Raw genomic sequence first — 27,601 nt, 5'->3', positions numbered from 1 at the left:
GTTTGTTTGATTAGGCTGTTGTGAAATGCCTCAGGATAATTTGCTGCCTCCAAGGAGCTAAAGAAATGAATTTGAGGGCTGTTGTGGTGCAGTAGTTATGTTCGTATTTCTGTGCCAGAAGCCCTGGGTTCATGTACCACCTAGGAGAAAGTGAGGACTGCAGATGCTGGAGATCAGAGTGGAGAGTGTGGTGCTGAAAAAGCACAGCTGGTCAGGCAGCAACCGAGGAGGAGGAGAATGCTCATTCCTGATGAAAGGCTTATGCTTCTTGGATGCTGCCTGACCTGCTGTGCTTTTCCAGCACCAGACTCTTTACTTCATGTCCCACCTGTATGTCACAACTTGTCTGAGCAGATAGGTAGGTAGATTAAGAATATCTATAATTGCAAGCTGTTGTTCATGGTGCACCAATTCCCTTGTAGTAGTGACTAAGTTAAATTTGGGATTAGGCTAATTAGGTTCGTCACTTGGAATGCAACACTATGATTATCATGGTGCACTTTACCATCAAATCAATTAAATCTAATATTTTAATATCCAGCTTTTAAACCTTACAAATAATATGAATGTTGTTCTAAGTTGTGCCAATGGTATCATTTGAGGAAGTATTACTGACTATACAGTAGAAACTTGAGAATCATTTTAATCAAGTTTATTTAATTTTTCATCATTATTGTAATCCATAGCTGCACCAAACTGGTGTTCCTCTTGAGATTGTCAGGAGTACTTGTTCAAGCATTGTCATGGAAAAAGTTTGCTCCTTTCCAAATGTTATAATGAAGATAGTAGTTCACTGGAGGTGGACCTTACAGAACTTTGTAAAGTAATGACTACAGCCATGGTTTTAAAAGTTTGGTGCAGGTGTTTCAGGCTTTGCATTTAGCTGGCAGCAGTCCCTAGCAATTTCAGGCAATGGAGCAGGTAAATTTCAATTGAAGTCAATTTGATCTTTGGTTAGAATTTCACCTGAATGAAATCTGAAATTTTAGGTGGAATCCCTCGAATCTAGCACTGAGATATTTTCACTCAATGTCTTTCAAAATAAAATCATCTCAATGCAGAGCAATTCGAAGGTCAAGGTAAGCGCTCTTAAAAATCCATTCGGAGGTTGTCCTCCATTTCAGAATAGATACATTTCATGGTTTGATTCCAAGCTTTATAGATAAGAATTGTCAGTTCACATATCTGTTTGCACTAGCTAAATAATGTGAGGTTATAATACAACAGAATTAAAAGCCTTTTCTCTAGGGCATTTGTTTAACCAGGATGATTAGATTTGTCAAGCCCTGGGCCATGGAGGGGGGTCTCCTGAGTTAATACGGGTATGTATACAATGCTCCCGTTCCTTTGTTTGGGAGCCTTGCGCCGAGCATAGCTGTTCTGTATTTTGTGTTTTTTTTGTTGTTTTTGCTTTTCTTTTTTTTGGTGTTGCTTTGCACAGTGTTAGGGTTTGCTTTGTATTATAGAGTAGGATAGTAGTTGTATTGTAATTTGTGTTTTTTTTCTTTTTATTATACTGATATTGTGATTGCTTTTTTTTTCAATAATTTTATATGTTTGTAAAGTTTAAAAAAATTGCTAATAAATATATATACAAAAAAAAAGCCTTTTCTATACTTCAGGACTCAATGTGTTTCAAAGACTGCCATGTCATTTTATCCTCCTGCCGTCAACCTGCTGATGTGGTGTCAGTATTTAACATCAGCCTGACAAATATTACTTTGCATTTGTGGGACAGGTGTTCTGGAATCAAATACCAGTTCAGTGTATGATCCAGATAGCTTTTATGATGGCTTCTGATTTCTTAGATTTTGTGGTTGAGCATGAACTCTGTGTGACAACTTGTTTAATTTAAATTCTTAGTCTGGTTAAGAAAACGCATTAGTCAGTTGGTACATTTCAAGGTCTCTTCCCACTGTAAAGTCTGTTCTGCTATAATGCGCTAGTATGACCTCGGGTTGTAGAAAGTCGTGTGATAGAAATAATGGGGCCAATGGGAAAAACCGGGTTGGGTGAACCATCAAAAATATCAGTTAAAAATCAGAACAAAAATAATAGTTAGCCTAACACAAATGATAGCACATTCTAAGTAAATGATAAAATAATTTAATGAAATAATAAGTTTGACACTTTAAGGAGTTTGAGTCTGCTGAGTTACAGTACTATGTTAAGATAGGGGCTGAGGGTCATCATCAGCATCATTATTACTTTCTGATGCAGTTCTGGGTGCAGGGTTATGACGAAAGAAAATATTTAGTCCAGATGTGGATGGCTGTGGTTCATTGTCCTTAGACAGTGTTTCTCGGATGTTGGCTTAAAATAGACATCTAGGTTTTGCTAGGTGCAGTCTTTCTTATTTCGTGAAGAAGTTGCTCGTAGGTGCCAGATAAGACTTTATGTCACGGACTGCTATCTTGCTGCATTCTGTCTTGTAGTTATTGTCTTCTAAGAGTTGCAACTGCTTCTCAACTTCACTCAGGATAGAAGACCAAAAGAGAAGTGGAAAGTTCTCATGGTGTTGCATCCTAGACTTCATCGTCTTCATCTCCAGCCTCAATTTCCCCCGCAGCAAGAAGTTGTTGGACATCAGTTTCCACTTCTTCAAATCCAACTTGCTTTGCAAGAGCAACAGACTTTTTATTATTGCTGGAAGCTCCTCTGACAGTTCAATGCCTTTAAAATTGTAAAGAAAATCTGAAAGAAGCTTCCACAAAACTGCGTGTGAGCAGTCCTTGCTGACATCGCCCCAGGCCTCCACAATGATGTCAATAGCATTTTTAATGTTAAAGCTGTTCCAAAATTGAAGAACACTGTCCTCATTATCCCCCTCAGTAGCTGCAATCAACTTCCTGAATGTGCACCTTAAATAATAAGCTTTTAAAGCTGTTATTGCACCCTGGTCCTTGGGTTGAATGAGAGAGGTTGTGTTTGGAGGTAGAAATAGCACTTTGATGTTTCCAGAAAACTCAAACGGTGGGCGGACAGCTTGCTGCATTGTCCAGAATGAGGAGGATCTTGAAATCCACATGTTTTCTCCTGTAATAATTTCTAAAAGCATCCTTGAAAACATCAACAATAAGGTCAGAAAAAATTTGCCCCATCATCCAACATCTTTTGCTTGATCTGAAGTAAACACCTGGAGTGAACTTAAGGTAACTAGACCTGGAATCGCATAATAGCCAATCGGAGTTTGCATTGGTGAATTGGGGAATTGTTTTTTCCCAAATCGTGTTACAGCCAAATCACATTGACAAAACGTGTGTGATAGGAGAATGACCTGTAATACTAACTGCTGGGAGTTAGTGTAGCTTACTTTCTCATTTAACTTGGACGTTTACACAATTTATGGAGTGAATACAAATTAAAGTTGCATGTTTGCCTGAAAGTAAGGTAGTCATTTGTGTAACTTATTTGCTGCAAATCTTGTGTATACAGTAGAACCTCAGTTATCTGAACGAGAGGGGTGGGAAATATTTTATTTGGATAATTGATCATTTGGATAACCAGAAATTAGCGGTTATTCATGAGTGGTTATGAGTGGTAAATTATGATTGGTTATCCAAACATTTCTCAGTTATCTGGCAATGCGTGCCATAATGTCGTCGTTTATAACCGCTAACTGAATATGAGTTGTCAAATGCAGTTTTTACGGGAACTTGAGATCTTGTTCCGATAATCCAAAATTTAGACAATTGGTTGGATAATCTGTAACTTGTACTGTACATTTTTTGAGACAGAGCTTCATTGCTAGAAGGAAGCTTGGCTGTAACATATTTTGCTCCCCGGGCCTTCTAAAAGGTCTGTTAGTGAGAAGTAAACAGAATTCTGTGCTACACAAGTATTGCATTTATTATCATTCCGCCACATTGGCAATTTGGTTATTAAGTGCAAAGATGCTATATGATAAAGATTTGAATTTGGCCACAGATAATTTGTGGTGGAGCTGCAGAATATTTGTAGCTTATTCTGGGATAGCCAACCTTCAAAGGAACTAATAAAATGTGTCTGAGATCTCTCACTGGTAATTAGACTGTCAGAACTGCACACGTCTCAACTTGTATTTATGTTGTATCTTCATTTTTGTAGAAAGCCCTTCACAGGAGCTGACAGACAAAAATTGATGTGGAGCTGCTAATGTCTCTTACACAGATTAGCAAAAGCATGGTCAAAGATGAGTTTTTAAAAGCATCTTAAAGATAGATAGAGGTCTGGAGATGCAGGGAATTCTAGAGGTTATAGGGGAGACCGCTGAAGATACAGTTACAAACAAGGGGCAAAGGAAAGTTGGAGATCTGTCCAGAAGGATAGAAGTGGAGGAACACAGACCTCTTTAAGAGTTCCAGAGCTGGAGGAGGTCACGTAGAGGCCATACAACTATTAGGGCATATATACATAATGCATTTGGAACTAAATTTCTTGCTAAGTACATGGATTATGGCTAAACAGGACCTATTATAAGGTCGGATGTGGAAGCAAGGTTTTGGATGAGCTCAAATTTTGCTGAGAGTCCAATAAGATAACCATGTGAATTGTCAAGCTGAGGTGACAAAAGAATAGGTGAGGATATCAGCAGCCAACAGACTGAAAAAAGATTATGATGTTATGATATTGTAGTGAACTTATTTGATTGATAAGTGCATTTGTCAGTTTACTTCCTTTCCTCTCCTGGTGTTGCTGACTTGTATTGGGATACAGTTTCACAGCTAACAGTGACCCCTTGCTATTTTAAACAAGTGGCCCATTTTTGTGAGATCTTAACTGCCATGCAAGGATACACTGGGATGGTTGTGATACTGCAACTGAAGTGTTGGTCATTTTTTGGTTACTTTCCAGCAATAATCAGTGGAGAACCCACTCTCAGAAAAAACCTTTTGGCCAACTATTTCAATTGTTGTATATTTCCTTCTGAAAATCTGAATTTCCCATTTCAATTTCCAATGTGTCTAAATTAGTGAATTTGAATTTGGTTAGAAACTGAAGAAATACAAATTACATGTGGACAAGAAAATTTGTTGCTGCAAAAGTGTAGTTAAATATTAAAAACATTTGCAAATGTGATGTCATGCTAAGATCGTGGTAGTCAATCTTATTCTAGATTTGCTAGGTTTTGCCGCAAAGCAATGTCTGGACTTGGCTAATGAGAATATCAGGTTTCAATTTAATTAATAAAATGCTGCATTGACAGTGAGCTTGAACCCAACAAATTTTAATTGTAATATTTTGAGCAATGTTATCAGAACAGTTTCCTTCCAGATGAGTCATCCCTCATTCCAGAATTGAGTGCTAATGTCTTGCAGTCTATGTTCTTTTCTGGACGTTTGTGTCTCTGATACTGGATTTAATGCCTCTGCACTTGTGTGTACTATTGGTTTAGTAACTTAACCACTGTATATCATTTGTTATTAAAAACCATATACAGCACACGGTCACGTAGAGAGGTTATGATTCTTGCTTTATGCTGAATGACTTGATCTCAGCCACAGCAGCAATTAAATGTTTGAATGTATTGCCTCCTGTCTGGGTTAGGTCTTGGTTCCAGTTTGGGGCAGGCATTCTACAGAAATCACAAGAGTAGGTGACTTCCAAGAAAATGAAAAGGGTAAAAGAATTTCTATAAAGAAAGAGAAAGAAAAAGAGAGTAATGAATATTTTGTGGTGGGACAGAAAATAATTGAGTAAAAGAATGACCTATAATTGTTCAATCCATTAGTAAATGGGAAGGCAGATTTGTTTCTCCCTGGTTTTTTACTTAAGAGAATTATTAAAATCCTGTTATAGGGCAGTAGACATAAAGCTATGCTCAATAAACATAATTGAGAATACCATATGTCATGTTCTGTGGTACTATCACAATGCTGAATGCGACAGACTTTGAAGAGATCTAGCAACTCAAGACTGGGCATCCGTGAGGTGCAGTGGGCCACCAACAGCAACAGAATTGTATACAGCACAACCTGCAAACTAATAGCCCAACATATCCCCCACTCAACCATTATCATCAAGCCAAGGGATCAACCTAGGTTCAATGGAGACTGCAGTAGGGCATGCCAGGAGCAGCACCAGGCATATCTAAAGACGATGTGTCATCTTGGTGAAGAACCAAACGGTATAATCAGCAAGTAATAGCCGGATGCAAGTGACCCCACAACCAACAGATCAAATATAAGCTCTACAATCCTGCCACATCCAGTTGTGAATGGCGGTGGACAATTAAGCAACTCCCTAGAGGACGGTGCACGACAACTATCCCCATCCTTATTGATGGAAAAGCTCAACACATCAGCGCATAAGACAAGGCTTCAGTCAGAAGTCCTGACTGGATGATTTATCTTGTCCTCCTTCAATGGTCCCCAGCATCACATATACCAGTCTTTAGCCAATTTGATTCACTCCACACGATACCAAGAAATAATGGAGGCACTGGATAGTGGAAAAACTATGGACCAAGCTCTTCTAGTACAGTTAGAGCATGGAATCTATTCAACAATTAGGAAAATTGGTCAAATACGTCCTGTACATAAACAGCAGGATAAATCCACCTTGGCTAAATATTGCCCCATCAATCTAGTCTCGATCATTGGTGAAGTGATGGAAGATGTCATCCCCTTCTCAGCAATAACCTGCTCAGTGACACCTATTTTAGGTTCTGCCAGGACCACTCAGCTTCTGACCTCATTACAGCCTTGGTTCAAACAGAAGAGTTAAATTCCAGAAGTGAGGTGAGAGTGACAACCCTTGATATCGAGGCTGCATTCGACCGAGTGTGGCATTAAGGAGCCCTTTCAAAACTGGAATCTGGGCGTAAACTCTCTCTACCCTTGGAGCCATACCTGGCACATGGGAAGATAGTTGTGGTTGTTGCAGCAGCAGTGTGTACTAGCTACAAAATGCATTGCACAAATTCACCAGTGGTCCTTAGACAGCACCTTCCCAAACCCATGACCATTTCCATTCTAGAAGGACAATGCAACAGATAAATGGGAACACCTCCACCTGCAAGTTCCCTCCAAGCTACCCGCCATCCTGACTTGGAAATATATTGCCCTTTCTTCATTGATGCTGAGTCAAAATCCTGGAAATTCTTTCCTCGGGGCATTGTGGGTCAACTCACAGCATGTGGACTGTTGCAGTTCAAGAAGACCACTCATTGCCACCTTGTCAAGGGCACATAGGGGCAGGTAATAAACATTGGCCAGCCAGCTCTGCCCACATCCCACATGAATTATTTTAAAAATTACTGGTTTGTATGCTGGCCTTGAAATGCAGTAAAATGCCATTTGAAATTTAACTTAAACTTTTCAAATTAGGCAGTAATATAAAGGTAGGAGGTACCTGAATTTGGGCATGAAAAAATATATTTTTATAGTTGATTGCAGATGAAACCATGTGAAATAATGAGCCCTACAATATGAGCTATAACCACTATGAGGGCCTATAGCTATGTTTCCTTTGAACTGTGTAGCTGCACAGGAACTCAAAAGTGTGTTAGTGCACTGGTCCCCTTTCCAATGTTATTACTAGTTTTGGTGAGTTTTATTCAAACAAGGTTAGGATTTTTAATTTTAATTTGGTAATTGTATTTTGCTGCAGCTAAATGTGTGGCTAAAATTCAATTTTAAAAATGCTTTTGGTCACCTACTGTAGCTTGACTCACGATTTTGAATTCCTTTGTGAATACTTTACCTCAAGTATATATTCAATTTCTGAGCAGATAATGAAGATATAAAGGTGGCTGAGGTGTTGCTCATATAGCTACGTATTTTGTTTCTATAAAGCATTGAACTGTAATCCTTTTCTGAAGAGCAGAATAAGTGCTTTTATTTTGCTCTTGATTATCTCAGGGTCGTGCATAACTTGGCGTATTGGCTTGTTTTAAAATGCTATTTATGCGTTGTTCAAATTTGGTTAAAATATAGAGTTTTCTGAATGCCTATTCAAACCTTACTGAATGTTTATCTAGATACTGTGGATATATGACAAACACAGCTTAGAATTCAAAACTCAGCTGTTTTTACAATCCACACTATCATCTGCATCTTGGAAAAGTAGTTAATCTAGACATATCTAAAATCTAAGTACAACTTTCAGACCTAATAATGGTAGAATGATTGCTCCAGTGCTGTGCTGTTTTTGTACTTAGATTTGTTCTGTGGAAAATGCCACTGCCATACATTTACATGAAGAGGATGTGAATTATTCTTGACTCAGAACAGGATGTACAGCAAGTCAGTGTCTCAAAATGGTTTTGGAAGTTTGCAAAAATAAGCAGAATTCAGTTGGTAGTTTTTGAAATACAGTTCATGAGTACTGCATGCAAAACGGGTTGAGAAAAATGAACAGAATTAAACTTGATAAACTGTGCTTTAGAGTTGCATACACACGCAAAATTAACTATGTACTTCCTCTGGCATGAATTTGGATTTAAGATTTCCTTTCAGATAGTTTGTCAGATAATGTGGTTTGTACTGCTTTCTAGCTGCAATCAGGCAACACTTGTGCAGGCTAGTGTAAATTTTGGAGTCCAATCTTTTGAAATAGTCAATTTAAACAGAAACAAAGTTTGTAGGTGGTTATTGGGTAGTTATAGACAAAGCGTCCAGAATTCAATATTTGCAGCAAGTATGTCACAATATTCTACAAGATTTCATGCTGGGACAATATATTCCACTGATTTGTATCAACTCATGGAAAACTATGAATCACTTAGGTGGAGCACATTTAATTGGAACACAAGCTTATAACCTTCCTTCCAGTTAGTTACATGATCAGTTTATTAATAACTTAATATTTGACATAATAGTTATATTTTGATATTAATATTTGATCATTTTTGAAACTTGTCACAATTCAGTTATAACTGTGAATGGATTCCTTTTCTTTTCTCCTCCCACTGATCACAACAAAGTTTGAATTTAAAAAAGGAAGAGATATTTGTTAATTTTACTTATATAGATTAGCTTGTAAATAGTGCAGTATTAGAAACAAGTCAACCTAGTTCCTTATTTAAAAATAAAGAACTATTTAATTGCAAATAAAATGTGTTCGGGGAACGGTTTAAAAAACGATTAACAAAAAGGTTGAACAGTGCAAATGTATACAATTATCCTCTTGGAGAAAATAACACATGTACACATACTGTCAGCATACAAGTCTGTGAAAGAAATTTTAATGAAAACTAATGAAAAAGGAGTGTAAATTTTTAAAATTACTTTGGCCAAATAACTAGTCAGATTGTCTCAAATTGCCTGTAGCCAGTGATCCTGCTCACCATCTGGAGATAGAATGATTTCCTGGGTCTGTCATGCTGCCTGATGATGCTTTCTCTGGAGACAGTAGTGTAGATTTAGAGCTCTTTTAAGAATTTACCACTAGCAGTGAGGAGCCTTCTAGTGGGTTTTCAACAATTGAACTTTGAATGTGGCTTCAGGGGAAGAGAGAAAGCAAAAGCTATTGCTTCAAGCGAGATATCTCTTGTATTCAAATCCAAAATTATTCTTATATCCAGAAACTGGGTTATGTGACCTCGCTCTGAAAGTGTTGCTGACTCAGTTCTAGTCAAGCTATGTTCTTTTAAACATAACATTTTCCCTGCTACAGCTGATCTTTTTCTTTCTGAAAAGTGCAATATATAGATAAATATCCAATCAGTGATATTGATTGAGAGAAATTAAAGGGCAATTAAAATGGCCAAAAAAATCAGCAGATCTAAGGATCGGCAGAAATTTAGATTTGGGAGCAAAGAAGGAGAAAGGGATTAGTTAAGAGGGGAGAAAATAAAGTATGAGAGTAAACTTGCAGGTCCCATTCAAACTAATTGAAAAAGCTTCTAATGGAGGAAAGGGTTAGTGGAGGTAAATATTGGTCCCTTGCAGTCAGAAACACGACCAGTTAGAATGAGGAAGAAATTGATGGTAGGCCAGTTAAGTACATATTTTGGTTCTGCTTTCACGAAGGAAGACACAAATTAAATCCAAAAAAATGTTGGGGAACACAGGTTCGTGAGAAGAAGGAACCGAAGGAAATCCATATTAGTAGAGAGATCCTGTTCGGGACAATTGATGGGATTTAAGGTCTATAGAATCATAGAGCCCCTACATTGTGGAAGCTGGCCATTTAGTCAATTGAATCCACACCAGCCCTCAGAGTATCTGACCCTGACTGCACCATCCTATCCCTGTAATCCTGAATTTCTCATGGCTAATCCCTCTAGGCTGCATGTTGCTGGACACCTATGAGCAATTTTTGCACAACCAATCCACCTAACCTGCACATGTTTAGACTGTGGAAGGAAACCAGAACACCCAAAGGAAACCCATGCAGATATTGGGGGTAAAACGTGCAAACTCCAACCAGGCTGTCTGCCCAAGGTTGGAATTGAACCCAGGTACCTAATCCTGTAAGGCAGCAGTGCTAACCACCAAGCCACCGTGCCATCCCAGGGACTGGTATTCTACATCCCAGAGAACTTAAAGAAATATTCCTCGAAATAGTGTATGCATTGGTGGTCATCTTTCAAAGTTCTAAATACACTGGAACAATACATATGGATTGGAGGGTTGCCAATGTAACCCCACTATTTTAACAAAGTGAAAGTAAACTGAATTATACACTGGTTCACCTGGTATTAGTAAGTGGTGAAAATGTTAGAGCATGTGGGAAACAGGATGGGACAGAGTCTGCATGGATTTATGAATCCATGCAGATTTTGACAAATCTGGAATTTTTCGAGGATGTAACTGGCAGAGTTATTTAGGGATGGCTTTCTTGAACTTTCAGAAGGCTTTCAATAAGGCTCCATATAAGAGGGGATGTAAAATTGAAGCATGTTGGATTTGGAGTATTGTACTAGCATGGATAGAGAACTGGTTTGCTGACAGGAAACAAAGAAGAATAGTAAAGAGTCTTTTCCAAGTGGCAGGCAAATTACTCGTGGGATTACCACTGGGATCATTGTTTGGACCTCAACTCTTGACGATATATGAGTGATTTGAATGAGGGAATTAAATGTTCTATCTCCAACCTTGCAATTGACACAAAGCTATGTGGGATGTTGAGCTATGAGGAGGATGCAGAGATGCTTCAATATGAATTGGTCAAGTTGAGTGGGCAAAATGCATGGTAGATAAAATAGAAGGTGAAGAAATGTGAAATTATCCATTTTGGGAGCAAGAACAGGAAGGCAGGTTATTATCTGAATGGTAATAGATTGGGAAATGGGAGGTTAAGGAGTGACCTTGGTGTCATTCTACACCAGTTGCTGAAGCAGCTGCAAGTACAACAGGCAGAGAAGAAGGCAAATGGTGCGTTTGCTTTCATAGTGGGAAGATTCTAGTACAGTATTAGGGATGTTTTATTGCAAATACTCGAGTTCTTTGTAAGAATACCGCTGGAGTATTGTGTGCAGTTTCCTTATCTGAGAAAGGATGTTCTGGCTATGTGAAGATTTACCAGACTGATTCATGAGATGTTAGGACTGGTATATGAAGAGAGAGGATGTATTCACTAGAGTTTGGATCAATGAGGAGAGACCTCAAAATTTTAACAGGACCAGATAGATAAATGCAGAAGGATGCTTCTGATGACTGGGGAGTCCAGAGCCAATGACCACTGCCTAAGGATATAGGATGTAGGCGATTGAGGACTTGAGTGGTAGAGAAATGTCTTCAGTTAGACAGTGGTGAGTCTATGGAATTCTCTGCCACAAAAAACATTTGTGGTCAAAACATTGAAGGAATTGGATATAATTCTTTGGGCTAAAGGGTTCAAAGGGTATGAGGTGAAAGTGGGTACAGGGTAAACATAGAATATAGAACCGTACAGCACAGCACAGTACAATCCCTTCAGCCCTTGGTGTTGTGCTGGCCTTCTATCCTACTCTAGGATCAGACTAACCTACATAACTCTTCATACTACCATCTTCCATGTGCCTATCCAAGTGTCCCTAATGTACCTGACTCTACTGCTATTGCTGGCAGTGCATTCCACGCACCCACCACTCTGAGTAACGAACCTACCTCTGATATCTCCCTTAAACCTTCCTCTAATTTCCTTAAAATTATATTCCCTCATGACAGACATTTCCACCATGGGATAAAGTCTCTGGCTATCCACTCTATCTATGCCTCTCAACATCTTGTACACCTCTATCAAGTCATGTCTCATCCTCCTTTGCTCCAATGAGAAAAACCATAGGTCCCTCAACCTTTCTTCATACGACATGCTCTCCAGTCCAGGCAGCATCCTGGTAAATCTCCTCTTCACCCTCTCTAAAGCTTCCGCATCCTTCCTATAATGAGGCGACCAAACTGAACACAATATTCCAAGTGTGGTCTAACCACGACTCTGAGAGCTGCAGCATAACCTCGTGGCTCTAAAACTGAATCCCCCTGATAATGAAAGCCAACACATCATACACCTTCTTAACAACCCTGTCAACCTGGGTGGCAACTTTGAGGGATCAATGGACATGGACCCCAAGATCCCTCTGTTCCTGCCAAGAATCCTGCCTTTATTCTGTATTCTACAGTCAAATTCGACCTTCCAAAGTGAATGACTTCACATTTTTCCACTTTGAAGTCTATCTGCCACTTCTCAGCCCAGTTTTGTAGCCTGTCAATGTCTCATTGCGACCTACAACAGCCCTCCACACTATCCACAATTCTGCAAAACTTCACGTTATCAGCAAACATACTAACGCACCCTTCCTCTTCCTCCTCCAAGTCTTTTATAAAATTCACAAAGAGTAGAGGTCCCAGAACCAATCCTTGGAGAATACCATTGAGGTAGATGATCAGCCACGATCATAATGAATGGTAGAGCAGTCTCTGAGAACCAATTGGCATACTCGTGCTCCTATTGTCTATGTTATGGTGCTGCAGGGCTTATCCCCATATTTCCAGCAGTGAATTTCTCTTTCCCTGCTTCATTTGCATGGAGAAGTTGTCTGGGAAGGTAGGAAGTAAATGTATCAGGTTATTGGGAAGTTTAAACATTGTTGCTTGGTTTTTGTTTAATGCTCACAAGTCATTCTGCATTGGCACTTCTTCCTGATGAAGGATTCTGGTTAAAAGAAAAGGGAATAAAATGAGATTATGGATAAAAGTACTTTTGTGAGACAGGAAAAGGATTAGATAACCACAGCTATGTCTTGGGACAGTGATTATCCAGGGTTCTTTAAGTTGAACCCTGGACATTAATTCAATCCAGGGTTCAACTTAAAGAGCCACAATGTTGTAAATAATTGTTTATCTAAACCATCCTTCTTTTTTCCTGTTAAGGTCCATATTCAGTTGCACACCTGGAATAGATCATGCATATCTTTGCTGTAGTACATGCCTTGACATGTTTGGCACTCCAGAGTTTGCATTAACTTCGCAATCAGTTTCAAGTTAATTTGGGGCTTCAGGTGCAAAGATTATTTGACAGACATCTTAATGTCACTTTATATAAGCTGAACTATTAGATCTATGACACTGATATTTCAATCCATCCCTGCAGCGTCCTGTTTGTCAGTGCTTCTTGGCAGGTGCTACTGGGAGGAATAGTCTTTTTTTTAAGAATGTGTATAGAATTAACTATATATTCTTAAAATATGCACTGAAATAGTACAATTATTTCATAGTCATATATTAGTTATGGTACAAAAGGAGACCTTTTAGCCCATGGTTTCTACAGTAACTCTCTGATCATTTTATCTTGATGTTCATTTCCTGTGTTTTTTCTGTACCCCTGTGGGTCTTTTGTGGCACAGTATTTGGTGTCCCTAACTCTGAACCAGGAGGCCTGGGTTCACCTGCTCTGGAGATATGTGATAACTCCTTGGAACAGATTGCTTTCAAAATACCTTCCTGGTAACCTTACACATTGTTTCTATTAAATAATCATCCCATGCTATCTTGAATGCCTCAATTGATCCTGCCTCCATTTCTCTTCCAGGCAGTACATTCCAAAACCTGACTACTCACTATGTGAAAAGTATTTTCCTCACCTCGCCTCACATTTGTTTCTTTTTGCAAAACACCTTCAAACTGAACACCTGGTTTTTGATTCTTTTGCAAATGGTAATAGCTTTTCCCTATCCATTCTGTCCAGATTCCTTATGATTTTGAACAGTTTTGTTAGGCCTTCCCTTGACCTTCTCATGTCCAAAGAAAACAGTCCCCCAATCTTTACTCCTACCATTCTCTGAACCATGTCCAGTGCATTCACATATACCTGGAGTGTGGCACCCATGGTACTCCAGCTGAGGTCTAAACAGTGTAAGTTCTGTCCAAGTTAATCATATCCTCTGAGCTCTTGTATGCCCCTACTCATGAAGCCTTAAATACTGTGCTTTATTAATGGCGCTCTCTATCTGTCCTGCCATCTTTTAATGACATATGTACCTATACACCTCTCTGCCAGCACACAGTCTAGAAGAGTACCCTTTATTTTATATTGTCTTACCATGTTCTTTGAACCATATACATCACCTCACACTTCTCCATTTTGAACTTCAGCTGCCACCTATTTGCCCATTTCGGGTCATGTGGTTCTGAGCCAGAATCTTAGATCATTTCAAATTCCTCTGACTCCTACCATAATAAAAATAATAGGAAATTAACTTTTCACAGAAGCATACTGCTTATTTTCTTTTTAAAATGTTATATAACTTGTTTGTATATTATAATTTGCCAGCCAGGTCCTTCAGTTAACCTTTTTTCATTCTCTTGGAGTCTTGACAGTACTCTTCAGTTTGCCAGATATTTTCGACCTGTGAGATTTTGGTGTTCAAGTCAGAGTTTGTACAGCAGGCAAAGAAGCTTTTTAGACTATTGTGTCCATGCTTATCCATCTATTATAATTTCAAAGTTCGATCTTTTATAATTTCATTTTCCAACACTTTGCCTGTAGCTTTTTCGGCTTTGACATTTCAAGTGCTCGTCTAAATAGTTCTTCAATGTTTTGAGGGGACCAGTCTCTACTACCCTTTTTAGGCAGTGAGTTCCTGATGTTTTCAACCCTCTGGATGAAAACAACTTTCCTCAAATTCCCTCTAAACCTCCTGCTCCTTACCTTAAAACTGTGCCCACTGGTTTCAGTCCATCTATTAAAGGGAAACGTTTCCCCCTATCTACCCTGTCTAAACCTCTCAGACTGTTGTATACCTCAGGTTTCCTTCCCCCTCAGCCTTCTCCGCCCTCAGGAAGACAACCACAGCCTACCTAGTCCCTTTTCGTAGCTAAATTGATTCAGCTCAGGGAACACCCTGGTGAATCTTTTCTTCATTCTCTCCAGTAAATTTATTTCCTTCTGATAGTGTGGCAACTAGAAATGCACACAGAATTCCAGCTGTGGCCTAACTAAAGTTGTATAAAGCTCCATCATAACCTCTTTTCTCTTGTACTCCGTGCCTTGACTAATGGTGTCCGAAGGTAACACCAGTTTATAGTCAACAGGTTTATTTGAAACCACAAACTTTTGGAGTGCTGCTCCTTCGTCAGATGAAATCACTTTATCTGTCAAAGGAGCAGTGCTCAGAAAGCTTGTGATTTAAAATAAATCTGTTGGACCATAACCTGGTGTTATGTGACTTCTGACCTAGTCCACCCCAGACCAACACTGGCACCTCTACATCTTGACTAATAATGACAGATTTCTTAAGTGCCACCTTAGACACCTGATCTCCCTGACTTGCCTTCAAGGATCTATAGACTTGAACACCAAGGTTCTGCAGATCCTGTATACTTCATAGGATCTTGCCATTCAAGGTATATTAGCATGTTTTTCCCAAAAATGCATCAGCTTATGCTTTTCAGGATTCAACTCCATTTGCCACTCTTCATCTGACCAAACTGTCTATGTTGTCCTGAAGTCAAAGGCTTTTTCCTCACTATTTACCATGCCACCAATTTTTGTGGCAATTGCAAAATTACTTACAAACATACCTTCTACATTTGCGTCTAGATCATTAATGTATACAACAAGCAGCAATGGACCTAGTGCCAAACCCTGTGGTATGTTACGGGACACCAGGCTTTCAGTCATAAACACACCCTTCAACCATCACCCCTTACCTCCTGCCACTAAGCCAATTTTGAATATAAATTGCCCTGGATCCCATGGGCTCTTAGCTTCTTAACCAGTCTGCCATGTGAGACCTTGATAAGAAAAAGCCTTGCTAAAGTCCATGGAGACTACCTCAACTGCATAAACCTTCTGAGGATAGTGACACATCACCACCACCTTGACAAATGCAGTTAAATTTGTTAGACAGGATCACCTCTTACCATGCTGACTATCCTTGATTAACCTTTGCCTCTCCAAGTGGATATAAATTCTATCCCACAGAAGTTTTCTAGTAGTTTGCCTATCACAGACGTTAGACTCACTGGCCTGTCATCTCCTGGTTTATTCTGATAACCCTCTTGAATAATATTATGACATTACCTATCCTCCAGTCTTCTAGCTCCCCTGCTGTGGTCAGAGAAGATTTGAAATTTAAAATCAGAGCCTCTGCAATCTCTTCCCTATCCTACAGCGGCCTTAGACAGATCTCTGTAGGCCTGGGTATTCAGTTTCAAGCCTGCTAAAACCACAAATACCTCCTTTTAATTATAATTTATTCAAGTATGCAGTCTCCCTGATTTCTAGACCTATGTAATTCTTCTCTATTGTGAAATCAGGTGTGAAGTACTCATTTAAAATCTCAGCAATATCTTCTGGCCCTGTGCACAGATTGCTGCTTTGATCTCTACTGGGCCCTACTCTTTCTGAGTTATTCTCTTGCCCCAATATGCACCTTTGGACTTTCCTTATTGTTACTTGCCAGTGATTTTTCATGAACCCTCTTTGATCTCCTAATTTAATTTTTGAGTAACGGCCCCACACTTCTGATAATCTTTTGAAGGTCTCTTCTGTTTTAACCTTCGGTATCTACTATAAGCTTCCTTCTTTTCTTCAGTCCTGTACATCCCTTAACATTCAGGGTTCTGTGCACTTGTTGGTCCTACCCTTCACGTTTATGGGAACATATTGGCCCTGCACTCTAACTATTACTCTTTTGAATGTATCCTCTGTTGTGATGTGGATTTTCCTGCAAATAGTTGCTCCCAGTCTGCTTTGGCTACTTTCTATCTTTTTAAAATCAGCCTTCCTCCTTTTTAGAACTTTTATTTTTGGTCCATCCTTGTCCTTACTCATGTTACCTCACATCTTACTGAATTACAGTCACTATCATTGAAACGCACCCCACTGCCACATCTACAACTTGACCAGCTTTGTTCCCTAAAATTAGGTCCAGCATGCCCTGTATTGTACAACTTTCTATTTAATGGCTTACAGAGCTCTCTTGGACGTACTTTTTTCTGCCTACCCAAGCCTTTCAGACTTCATTAATTCTCATCCAATATTGGAGAAGTTGCAGTTCTGACTATTATAACCCTATTATTTTTACCCTTCTCTGAGATTTGGCTACACATCCATCTTCCTATCTCTCCCTGGCTGTTTGTGAGTCTAGCGCACCCTCAGCAAAGACATTTTCCCCCTCTTTGTTTTTTGAGTTCTGTTTTGTTTTCTTTTGCTTCCTGTGACCAATTTTGAATCATCTGTATGATTTTGAAACATAATAGACTTAATGCTTAGTTGAAATGTTTATCATTTCTGACTCTCCAAACTAAGTAACACCCAGTTTACAGTAACTCTGTCTTTCCTGTCAGTTACCATTTTATTCATGCTGTTGCATTTTGTAGGCTTCCTGTATGATATAACAATCCCTGAAGAGACTGATAACTTTGAAATATGAATTTTCCAGTCGCTGACTCAAGGATCACATGTCATGATTTCATATTAAGATGTTTACTGTAATCACACTAAAGTCAACATAGGCTTAAACATTGCTTGGTTTTCTGATCGTGCACTACAGAAAAAGCATTCCTCAGTAATTTACAAAAGCAAATTCCAAACTGAATTTATATATTGTACTACTCTACAGAGGTTTAGTCTTATGATTAAAGTTCAAAGCTCCTTCTAATTCTAACAGGGTCTTTTCTTTCCGCTTCACCAGCATGAATCCTCCAGTGTCCTTGTAAACAAAGTCATCTTCATGCAACCTTTTTGAACATAATTAAATGCAATACCAGTTGCTAAGTTCCCTCTTGTGACTCTGTCCTTTAAGTCATCACTATCCTTGTTTCCTTGGACAGGGATTACATCCTCACCAGCCCACCACTTAGTGGTTAACTGAAAAGCTGTCCTGTTCTGCCAGACAGAGCAGCACTTGTTGTGGATGTTCTTCCTCGTATCTCTCTATTAAACAGTCTCGGAGAGTCAGAGTATCAGTAAGACCACTCCTTGTTATTGAGGCACTGAAACTTTAAACCTTGCTTTCAGTGACTTTTGATTGATTCCTGTCCATGTGGCCACCAGGTGACCTGGACTTGTTCATAGAAGTTCATAATTCATAGAATTCCTACAGTGTGGGAACAGGCCATTTGGCCTAACAAGTCCACACCGAAGAATAACCCACCCAGACCTATTCCCCAACCTATTGCTCTACATTTCCCCTGACTAATGTACCTAACCTACACATCCCTGAAACACTGGACAATTTAGCATGACCAATTCACCTAACCTGCACATCTTTGGGTTGTGGGAGGAAACTGGAGCTCCTGGAGGAAACCCGGGCCCCTGGCGCTGTGAGGCAGCAGTGGTAACCACTGAGCAACTGTGTGCTGCCCCATCTCTGGGAACACTCAATATAAAGTCACAAGGACTTGTCTCTATGCCGTCCCATCTCCTTCTCATCTACTGTGTTTTACTTTGAATCAAAGGAGACTTCTGAATTAAAGGAACGTAACATGCTGGACTTTTTAACACTTTGTAACTGTCCCGACTCAACTTGAAATAGTGTGCTGCTAAGCGTGCCCCATTGTTAAACAAGCCATTGTAAAATATACAAAAACTCTGATTAGACCACCAAGGTAACTAATTTGCTTGACTGACTGCTCCTCAGGATAAAAGGAATTCCTACCAGGTTTTATCATTTGCAAGAAGTAACTACAGTATCATACTTGACTTTAAATGGCAGAGAAAAGAATGAATGTTATGCAAATTAAACAACACCCTTTTCTAAACCCCAAAGACACACTTACTCACTCTGGCTTAAGACAGAAAAGAGATTGATAGTTTGACACACATATGTATTGGGGGGATAAAAGCTCAGGGATAACAAAATTCTGAAGGTCAAAAGTACAGATCTCCAAGATGGGTTAAATTTGTCTCCAATGATTCCTCTTGATTTTTAACACGGAAGACATGCTTGTCTGTAAAGCAATGGTTACTCTTCACTTTGATAGTTGATCCAGTGGACCTAGTTTATTTTTCTTGTTAGAGTTTTTCTTTTAAGATTTTTCATCTACACACAGTGACAGAAGATGAGAAGGATGTTTTCACCTAGCTCTGGAGGTCCCTGGCTGTCCTGCATTTGCAACAAATCTGAGTGCTGGCAGTCGTTCCTTAACTCAAAGATTCTTGGTGCCACTCCATCTCAAAGTCCCTGCTCAAAGCAGCCTTGTGCTGCACAGCTAAAAATGTATCTGACTTGATGTTTCCAAATTACAAAACTCAACTGGCATTTCAGCTAGAAAACAGCCCAACTTCCATTTGTTTTTAGCCAAAAATGGAAAAATGTGATCCCTTACAGCAACAATGATATCTTACTGTTTCCTCTGAAAATATAACTACAGTTGTTTCGCATTTATCCTTGGATACAGAAGCTGCAAGCAAAACTAGCATTTATTCCATGCTCCTAGCTACCTTTTATTGCAACTGCACACACACACACACACACACACGTACGACTGCAGTGATGTTCAGTTGTGTGTTCCCGGATTTTGACCTAGTCACCATGCAGGAACAGTTATACATGTTTGATTTTGGAGGAGAATTTCAAGATGCTGATGTTGCCATGTGCCAGTTGTGCTTATCCTCCGAGGTGGTAGATCTTACAGTTTTGGGGCCTACTGTGGTGATTTGCTCCAATGTATTGTACATCATGTAGCTATGGCGCACCTTTGGTGGAGGGTGTGGACTTGGATTTTTCTGTTCTGCATAGATTATTGATTAAGTGAACTGCTTTATTGCTGTAGGTTTTGACACTTCTGCATGCAGTTACCTATATCAATTCAGGCAATAAAAGATATGCCGTCGTGTTTGGGTGGGCTTTGTGCATTATAGGTGGTAAAATGACTGGGGAGTCAGGAGTGTTGGATATTGAAGCACACTATTTGCTACATTGATTGCAATTCCTTTATCGGTATAACTTTTCCTTTTTTTTTAGAAAAAGAATTACCTGTTAAACACTTTTTGTAGAACACAAATCCAAAGCAGCTAATTTAGCTCATTATACGCATCTGTAAATGCTCACCTTATGTTAAATCACTCTTTTGACAAGACTGCTCACATCTGACACTCCTCGCCTATAGTCATCCAATTTGATCTGGTCTGAGTAGTTTTTTTTAAACTTCAGTCTTCAGATAATTGCAAATTGTCGACATTTCTAAAACCATAGCCACAGGCATGGCAAAAAGAAAAAAACATCGTTTAAGCATTAATGAATTCACTCTGTCTGTGAAGTAGAATTTGTAAATGTAATATAGAAATTCTATCAGTGCAGCTGTATGTTTGTGATTTTATTTAACATTTCATGGGATGTGAGCTGGCCAGCATATGTTGCCCATTTGTAATTGCCCTTGAGAGGACAATGGTCAATTGCGTGTTGATTCACTGTAGTCCATATTGTGTGTTTACACTGGCAGTGCTCTTAAGTAGGACATTCTAGGTTCATGATCCACTGGCAGTAAAAGAGTACTCTACTCATAAGTTGCATAGCAATAATTATAAGCATTTGATTGAATTGCAAGTTATCGGGAATACGTGATTAACAGGTCTTTATTGTGACTACTGCCACAATGGATGATCTATTTGTGGAATACGATCACGGATTTATGGTTTGTTTGTAAGAGTAGAATCAAATCTTGAAATTTTACCTTTTAAGGTTCATGGAGGAATTTGGACCTGCATTTTTGAGTTTTACTTGTGATTTAATGCACCTCTTGGGTTGAACAGGATTCTGTGGTGTAAGCTGTTTGGGGTATAAATGTAGACTGCATTGTTAATAACGTTTTCTCATCCTTTTCCTAGACTGAACAACAACTGGACTGTGCCTTGGATTTAATGAGGCGTCTTCCTCCTCAGCAAATTGAGAAGAATCTCAGTGATCTGATTGATTTGGTAAGTACAGTTTGAAACTATTGACCACTTTGCACTTCGTGCCACAGTACTGTACTGCTTGTGGATCTTGCCCAACCACCAAGTTGTAAGCTTTTGGGGAAAAAAAAGCAAGGAGGATCTGCACATGCTGGTGATATAGAAACAGAAAATTCTAGAGATGCGCAACAGGTCTGTCAGAGATGCTTTGTCATGGGGGAGGGGAACAGAGGCAAGTCATAACAAGGAACGATATGCTTTGTTAAATTTTTAAGCATGCTTATCTGCATTTCTGTTTTTATCCCAAAGTAAACTTGCCAGAATTGCAGCCATAAGAAAAAAAAACTCTGCTTACCTTCTGGCAAGCTTAATCTTGTGTTCCAGTATTATTGTGTAGTTTCTTTTACTATATTAAAGCAACTTTATTGCAATACTTACTCAGCCTTTATACACCTGAAATAAGTGTACGTAGCTTTGGTATCATCATATTCATTGCAGTTCTTCTAAGTACAGGTACTGAACATTTTTTCAAACCCATATTAGAACATCTTGCTGTCTTTTGTCTAATTGCTGCACAGTGTCCAACTGCTTAATTTCTAAATATAATTTTGAGTCAAGGGTTCTGTTTTCACGCTTGACATAATCAGAAACCAGTTGCAGTACTGGAACTAGATGCCACAATTAATTGTTCAGTGGTACAGAAATAACTTTTCCTGTTTTGAGTCGTTGTCATTTTTAATTCCATTTTATTCTGCAGTGACTTTTTTTGGTTAATGTCACTCTGTTTTCATTTCAGAGTGCCTTTAAATATGTCTTTTGTCTGCTCTCCTCTGGATTGAATGTAGGCTATTATAGAAATGCATTTTATCATGGTATTGTTTATATGTAACAACTTTGCAAAGGTGTGATTTCATTTTTAAATATACATGACTTTACAACTGTGTTTCAAATTCTAACTCCAATATGAAATAACCAAAATAATTTTGATTTTTCATACCTAGGATAATTTGTCATTTCAGAAAAATCATCTCAAAATTAAATTGACCCTTGATGAATACTATGGTTTGTTTTTGTTGCAGTCTCAAACTCTCAGTACTCTCTTTCCTGTCATCAGTAGTTGTATGACTATTGTAGCATGGGTCCAATATTACTATAACTAATAATAAAACCAGTTTATGGAATGTTGCTCTTTATTGAAAGAGGGTTGGAATTTGAGAGTGAGGAAGTGATATGATGCAGAAACATCTCATGTAGTGTGTTCGCTTTGGGCATCAAACATGTCAGAAAGGGCATAGTGCAGGTGAAGCAAAATGTTAACAGTGCATTAGAGTTAAATGTGAGTTAAATAGATAGGATACATAGGATGGGTTCCATCATCCAGTTTTCTGGTTTCTGGGGTTTAAAAGATTGAACATTGATGTGGTGGAAGAGTGAGGTACAGAGAAACCATTTCCTGCATTCTCAGTATCACAAAGTTGTTACTGTGTAGAAGGAGGCCATCAAGCTCGTTGTGATTGAGCATTTCACTCTGCCATTCTACTGCTTTCTCCCCAGAACCATGCACAGTTTTCCTTTTCAGTCAATCATCTAACTTTCTCTTGAATGCTTCAATTGAACTTGCATCCTGTAGGCACTTGGAGCATTTAAGTCCAGAAGTATCTTCTTATATTGCTTTTGTTTCTTTTGCCAATTACTTTAAATTGGTGTCCTCACATTCTTGATACTTTCAGTAAAGGGAACAGACTCTCCAATCTACTCTATTCAGACAGCCCATTGTTTTGAATACTTCTATCAAATCTCTTCTTGCCATTTTTCTCTCCAGTCTCGCTTCCTCATTCCTAAAATCATCCTTGTGAATCGTTTATGCACTTCCAACTTGTTCACATCTTTCCTAAATCGGTAGTGTCCAGAATTGGTGATAGTAGTCGTGCTTCAGCACAACCATTATCCAATTCACGTTCAGCATAGCCTCCCTGTTCTTGTATTCTGTGCCCCTATTAATAAAAGATAGGATACTCTATGTTTTCGTAACTCTGCTCTCAACCTGTCCTCTCACCTTCAATGACTTACACACCTATACACTCTGATCCCTCTGCTTCTGCATCCTCTGGCAAATTGTCCTCTTTGGTTTATATTGTTAAATAGAGTAATACACATGATGATACATAGCCCTTAAATTAGAGCTCAATGATTTAGAGTCCTAGATATACAGCACGGAAACAGACTCTTCAGTCCAGTTTGTCCATGCCAACCAGATATCCTAAATAAATCTAGTTCCATATGCCAGCATTTGGCCCAAATCCCCCTCAACCCTTCCTATTCATATACCCATCAAGTGCCTTTCAAATTTTGTAATTGTACCAGCCTCCACCACTTCCTCTGGCATTTCTATACACGCACCTTCCTCTGTGTGGAAAAAGTTGTCCCTTAGGTCCCTTTTAAATCTTTCCCCCCTCACCTTAAACATATGCTCTCTAGTTTTGGACTCACCCTTTGATATTTATCCTCTCCATGTTCCTCATGATTTTATAAGCCTCTGTAAAACCACCCCTCAGCATCTGACACTGCAGGGAATACAGCACCAGCCTACTCAGCCTCTCCCCATAACTCAAACCCTCCAACCTTGGTAACATTCTTGTAAATCTTTTCTGAAGTCTTTCAAGTGTCACAACATCCTTCCTATAGCTGGGAGACCAGAATTGCACATAGTATTCTAAAAGTGGCCTAACCAGTCTCCTGTACAGGTGTAACATGACTTCCCAACGTCTATAGTGACCAATAAAGGCAGGTTTACCAAATGCTGCCTTTGCTGTCTTAGCTGTCTGTGGCTCTACTTCCAAAGAGCTATGAACCTAAACTCCCAAGGTCTCTTTTGTTAGGAACACTACCCAGAACCTTACAATTGAGTGTATAAGTCCTGTCCTGATTTGTCTTGCCAAAATGCAACACCTCACATTTATCTAAATTAAACTCCATCTGCCACTCCTCAGCCCATTGGACCATCTGATCAAGATCCCATTGTACTTTGAGGTAATCTCCTTCACTGTCCATGACGCCTCCAATTTTGGTGTCATTTATAAAAGTACAAACCATACCTCCTATGTTCACATCCAAATCATTTAGAAATGAGTCAGGAAATGTTAACATGTCTAGCATTCTAGAACTAGACTGAAAGAGCTCGGTCAAGAAGTGTGGTCAATAAATCTTGTTAGGTAGATTTATCATTTGGAACAAAGGTAAGTAATCAGTAACCGGTCTTCATTAACTTTGTGAAGATGGATGAAAGAACTTAACATGTTTATGCCACCTTTCGTGACCTTTGGACATCCCAAAGTGCCGAATGGTCTCATTTAAACAAATGTGGCATCGTGGAACCCTAGAAAGTCTGATGTTAATGTGCATCAGGATAAAAACATTGCTGATTAATGTCATGTCTGGCACAAAGCAAGATCATTGTGGTTGTTGAAAGTCGGTCATCTCAGCTCCAGAACATCTCTTTAGGAGTTTCTCAGGCTATATATTTTTTAATTAACCTCTTCAAATTTTTTATGTCACCTTTTGAAACAGGTGAGACTTGAACCTGTGCCTCTTGGCTTAGAGGCAGGGATGCTACTACTGTATCCCAGGAGCCCTGAATTCCTCAGGATAGTGTCCTCGGCCCAACTATCCTCAGCTACTTCACCTTAACTCCATCAGGAGGGCAGAACTGAAGATTCTTGCTGATGTTTGCACAATTTTCAGAACTATTCATGACTCCTCAGGCACTGAACTAGTCTGTGTCCAAATGCAGCATGACACAGACAATATTCAGGTTTGGGCTGACAAGTGGCAAGTTGCATTTGTGCCACACAAATCCCAGGCAATGACCATCTCCAACAAGGGAGAGTGGAACCATTGTCCCTCGACATTCAATTATTTCATCACTGAATCCTCTATCAACATCTTTGGGGCTATCATTGACCAGAAACAGACTGGACTAGCTATATAAATATTGCAGTTACAACAACACGTCAGAGGCTACAAATCCTGCAGCAGACAGCTCAACCAAGAATCCAATCTACCACTTACAAGGCTTGTCAGGAATGGGGTGGACTATTCCCCATTTACCTGGATGAATGTAGCTTCACCAATACTGAAAAAGCTAGATACCATCCAGGACAAAGCAGCCACTTGTTTGGCACCACAATCACACATCTCCCCTACCCCACCACACACACCAGCATCAGTGTATGCCCATCTACAGGATGTGTGACGAATAAGTCTTCAAGGCTTCGTGGGTGGCACTTTGCAAATATACAGCCACTGCCATTGAGAAGGACAAAGGTAGATGGGAGCACCAGCACAAGCAAGTTCGCCTCCAGGCCACTCACTATTCTGACTTTGAAATATATTGCCATTCCTTCAATGTTGCTGGGTCAAAATCCTGGAAATCCCTGTTGGCAGATGTGGAAAAGCAGTACTTAAATTTGCTTTATTTGCATAATACAGCCAGCAACACTGACATCTCATTTTTTTTTTCTTTATTCCGTTGTACGATGTGGACATTGCTGGTAGGCCAGTGTTTATTGTCCATCCCTAGTTGCCCTTGAGAAGGTAGTGGTGAACTACCTTCTTAAACTGCTGCAGTCCACATGCTGTAGATGGACTCAAAATGCCATTAGAGAGGGAATTCCAAAATTTTGACCAGGAACTGTTATATATTTCTGAGTCAGGATGGTGAGTGGCATGGAGGGTAACTTGACGATGGTGGTATTCCCATGTATCTGTGGCCCTTGTCCTTCTAGATGGAAGTGGTCATGGGTTTGAAAGGTGCTGTCTAAGGATCTTGTAGATAGCACTCACTACTGCTGCTGCTACTGAGCATTGATGATAGAGAAAGTGCATGCTTGTGGATGTTGTGCCAATCAAGTGTGCTGCTTTACCTGGATGGTGTCAAGCTTCATGAGTGAATATAAAAAAAAAACTGAAATCAAAACTTCATTAAAGAGAAAAACTACAGTAATGGACTGTAGTGGTTTCAGAAAGCAGCTCATCACCATCTTTGTAATGACATGCATGACTGGGCAATAAATGCTAGTCCAGCAAGCAGCCCCCTCATCCCATGAGTGATTTTAAAAAAAAATTAGGTGGTCTGAATTTTTTGTTTAACCAAATCTGTTGTCAGAAAAGTCACTTAATATTCATTTTGTGCCATAATAATTCAGTAAGCAAAGTAAAAAGACAATGCATAAAATTACATATCTCAGTTCTGTTCAAATTAATTATTTCTTTAGGTAAATAACTTCATATCTGTATTTCTGCTGGGTACAGATTATGTGCAATTTCTTGCATGTAACTTACGTAAATTACGTTTTAAAAATCAGACTTTAGTTTTTCTCTTTAATATAGTCTTTGGCACCCAATAGTGGATATTGTGAAGGATATATACATGTCACATAAAATGTTTTTGAATTATGAGTTTATTCAAGGTGTTAGAAGGTGCCTACAATTGGAGGTTAATGGAACTGATATGGGAGGAAAGGAAGCAAATCGGCAGAGGAGGAGATAAGAAATCTGGAATTTATGGTTTAAGGAAGAGTATTCTTGGAGGGAAAAGAAGGAAGAGGAATGAAGCTGAATAAATGTTTACCGTCCTCATCTTTGTAGACTGCTCTAAGTTAGTATTTGGTGACATTTCCATGATTGTGGATGTCACTCCACTGAAGAGACTCTGCCTAACTAAGCAGGTTACAATGATCGTTTTAATTTTAAAATTGTCTGTAGTTTGGCAGCAAGTTCACTCTTAACATTGAAATTAGTGTTGAATTTCTTTCATATAAACAAATTTAGTTTCTGAAACTTCAATTCTGGACAGAGATTTAAAATACTTGTACTGTCATTCTCCAGGGTATAGATCTGCAAGTTTTCATAACTGGTTGAATTTTATTCTCGTATGTTTATCAGTTACAGGAGGCCTTGTGGTGTTGTGGATAGTATACTTATCTTTGAGCCAGAAATTCTGGTTTGAGTCCCACCCATGAACTTGATGCCTAAAGAAGTTATGTTTATAATGTAGTCAAACAGGTTGATTTCAAACTAGCACATCTTTCAAATGCCCACAGATGGTCTGCAGTTGAGAGCAGGAAATAAATCTGGGCAGTTAGATGCTAGGAAGTTTGAGCCTCTCCATACACAATCCACAGCTCCTGACCTCATCATGTCTGGAAATGTGCATGTTGCCACAGCAGCTCTGACTCAGAGTGATCTGTAACACTCTTTCACAATATGTACGAGGCATGAGCTATCTGGAGCAAAAGAGAAAAATGAGAAATTTTACTTTATGGCATTTAACTGATATAGCATCATCTGAGCAGTT

General features: G+C 39.1%; 1 protein-coding gene across 2 annotated transcripts in view; it reads left to right on the top strand.

The window, feature by feature from the left end:
- capzb (capping actin protein of muscle Z-line subunit beta) overlaps positions 1–27,601 on the top strand; it is a 118,402-nt gene that overhangs the window by 13,567 nt on the left and 77,234 nt on the right. For both annotated transcript variants that reach the window (XM_043675774.1, XM_043675773.1), the window contains exon 2: positions 21,181–21,270. In XM_043675774.1, the coding sequence (XP_043531709.1) occupies positions 21,181–21,270 (90 nt within the window). The remainder of the gene's footprint in view (positions 1–21,180; positions 21,271–27,601) is intronic.

The sequence above is a fragment of the Chiloscyllium plagiosum genome, chromosome 34 (genome assembly GCF_004010195.1).
Source record: "Chiloscyllium plagiosum isolate BGI_BamShark_2017 chromosome 34, ASM401019v2, whole genome shotgun sequence".
NCBI lineage: Eukaryota > Metazoa > Chordata > Chondrichthyes > Orectolobiformes > Hemiscylliidae > Chiloscyllium > Chiloscyllium plagiosum.
Note: the sequence above shows the minus strand (reverse complement) of the source record. Positions and strands in the feature narration are given on the sequence as shown.